The sequence below is a fragment of the Acyrthosiphon pisum genome, chromosome A1 (assembly GCF_005508785.2).
Source record: "Acyrthosiphon pisum isolate AL4f chromosome A1, pea_aphid_22Mar2018_4r6ur, whole genome shotgun sequence".
Classification (NCBI taxonomy): domain Eukaryota; kingdom Metazoa; phylum Arthropoda; class Insecta; order Hemiptera; family Aphididae; genus Acyrthosiphon; species Acyrthosiphon pisum.
This window is the reverse complement of record NC_042494.1, coordinates 142,530,105-142,532,048: the sequence shown is the minus strand read 5'-3', so window position 1 is coordinate 142,532,048 and position 1,944 is coordinate 142,530,105. Positions and strand designations below refer to the sequence as shown.

At 30.8% G+C, this 1,944-nt stretch overlaps 1 protein-coding gene across 1 annotated transcript; it reads right to left on the bottom strand.

Annotated features, from left to right (window-relative positions):
* Positions 1-169: 169 nt before the first annotated feature.
* On the bottom strand, positions 170-937 carry LOC103309017 (protein ALP1-like). Its single transcript, XM_008183494.1, has one exon. It carries the CDS (start codon positions 935-937, stop codon positions 170-172), a length of 768 nt encoding a protein of 255 aa, XP_008181716.1.
* Between the last annotated feature and the right edge of the window lie 1,007 nt (positions 938-1,944).

Here is a 1,944-nt window from a genome sequence, read left to right as displayed (position 1 = left end):
ATTGAAGACTAAATATTAATTAATTACCTTATAATATAATTACCATTATGTATGTATGTTTTAAATAACTAAAAAAAATGTAAACCAAAGACTGGTAAATAATGCAATAAGATAAGAAAGTATTAAGTTATAAAATTTATTTTGTTTTTAAATGTTTAATAAAGATGTTTTAAACTGTATGTCTTACATAATTTTGTACTGATGATTGTCTTAATGGATAGTTATTATACATATAGTTTTTTAAGACTTCACAAATATCCTTTGCTTGTGGTTCAGCCCGAGTAACTGCTACTTGTCGAGGTTGTGGTCTTTCAATATTAACTTCATTGACAGATCTTAACCAGCATGGATTGAAATTGTCTTTTAAAGTTTCAATTATATTGTGTAATATGACACAACTATGTACTATACTTGGCATGAATTTGTAATTAATATCAGCTCTTTTCAACAACACTCTCCATCTAGCTTTCAAACGGCCAAAAGCATTTTCAACACAAATTCTTGAAGATGATAGGTAAGTATTAAATGACTCTTCCTCTGGTGTAAGAGCTCCTGTGTAACCCTTCAGCAACCAAGGTAATAAAGGATAAGCAGGGTCTCCAGCTAACATCAGTTGAATAGAGCAATCAGATATAATGCGACAATGATTTGGTAATTTATCTTTAGACTGTTTAAATATATTGGAGTCTTTTAAAACAGTAGCATCGTGAACAGAACCTGGGTGCTTTACTGTTATATCTCTGAACAAATAATTACAATCAACAATACCTTGCATAACTATAGATGGCCAACCTTTACGGTTGACAAAATCACGATATCCATTAGTAGGTGGTAATATAGGTATATGTGTTCCATCTATAGCTCCGAAAATTTGTACCATTCCAGTTACTTTTTCTACTGATTCAGCCAAAGCTATTGCTTCTACCACTGAAGGCATTTTTAAATAAGATGGACCAAGTACCTTAATAATATCAATACAAACATCATACACACAATTATGCACAGAACTCTTATGAACACCAAATAAACTTGCAACCACCCTATATTCTGCACATGATGCCAATTTACGTGTGTGAAGTTGGGTGACCAAAGCTAGGTGACTACTAATTTTCGGGCGGCTAGTGATAAGAAACCTTGTACGTTGGGTTGCATTCTTTAAATTTCAAGGGTGCCAAACTATTAGTTTATATTCGATTGTTTCGATACTATAAAGTAGATGTCACCCTATGTCACTTAATAATTATTTGTTTTAAACGTACATAAATAAATATTAAATTCTATTGGCGTCATTACCACTATAATTATACCGAACATATTATTGTCATCATTACAGTATGTTTATGATAAACCAATGTTAATTGAAAGTTAGGTTATAAATCGCTCTAAATTCGAATACACGTTCTAACAAATGTACATTGTACAATATTACTTTTGCAGTTTACGTTAACTAATTAAAAGTTTAAACTGTTTAACGATGTCATTTGTTAGAGATCTCATACGGAAACAGGTAAGTTTTCTACTGTAGTAGTACTGTCTACCATACTGCAGTTTAACAATTATGCAATTATGTTATGTTAATTTTATTGTTTTGATTTAAATTAATTATATTTACTTATCCACATACTAATTGGTGGTGTCTATGCAAACGAAAAATAGGCTCAACTACATTGGTGTTTCCAAAAAAAATATCCGATGGCAGCCCTCAATAAATTCGCGAATTAAAATATTAAACTTGGGAGAGGTATAATTGGCGTTTTTGACCGAACTTGTGGTGAGTTTTAATTATTGTTTGAATCTCGTTTGTGGTCATCACTATGTTATGTAATTATTGAAATAATAAACTTACTCCTCTCGAGGTAGATTTTAATTGTGTATAGTATCATTAATTTAAGAAAGACATATTATGCTCAGACACTATTGTTTAGTAACCTACCTTCCTTAAAA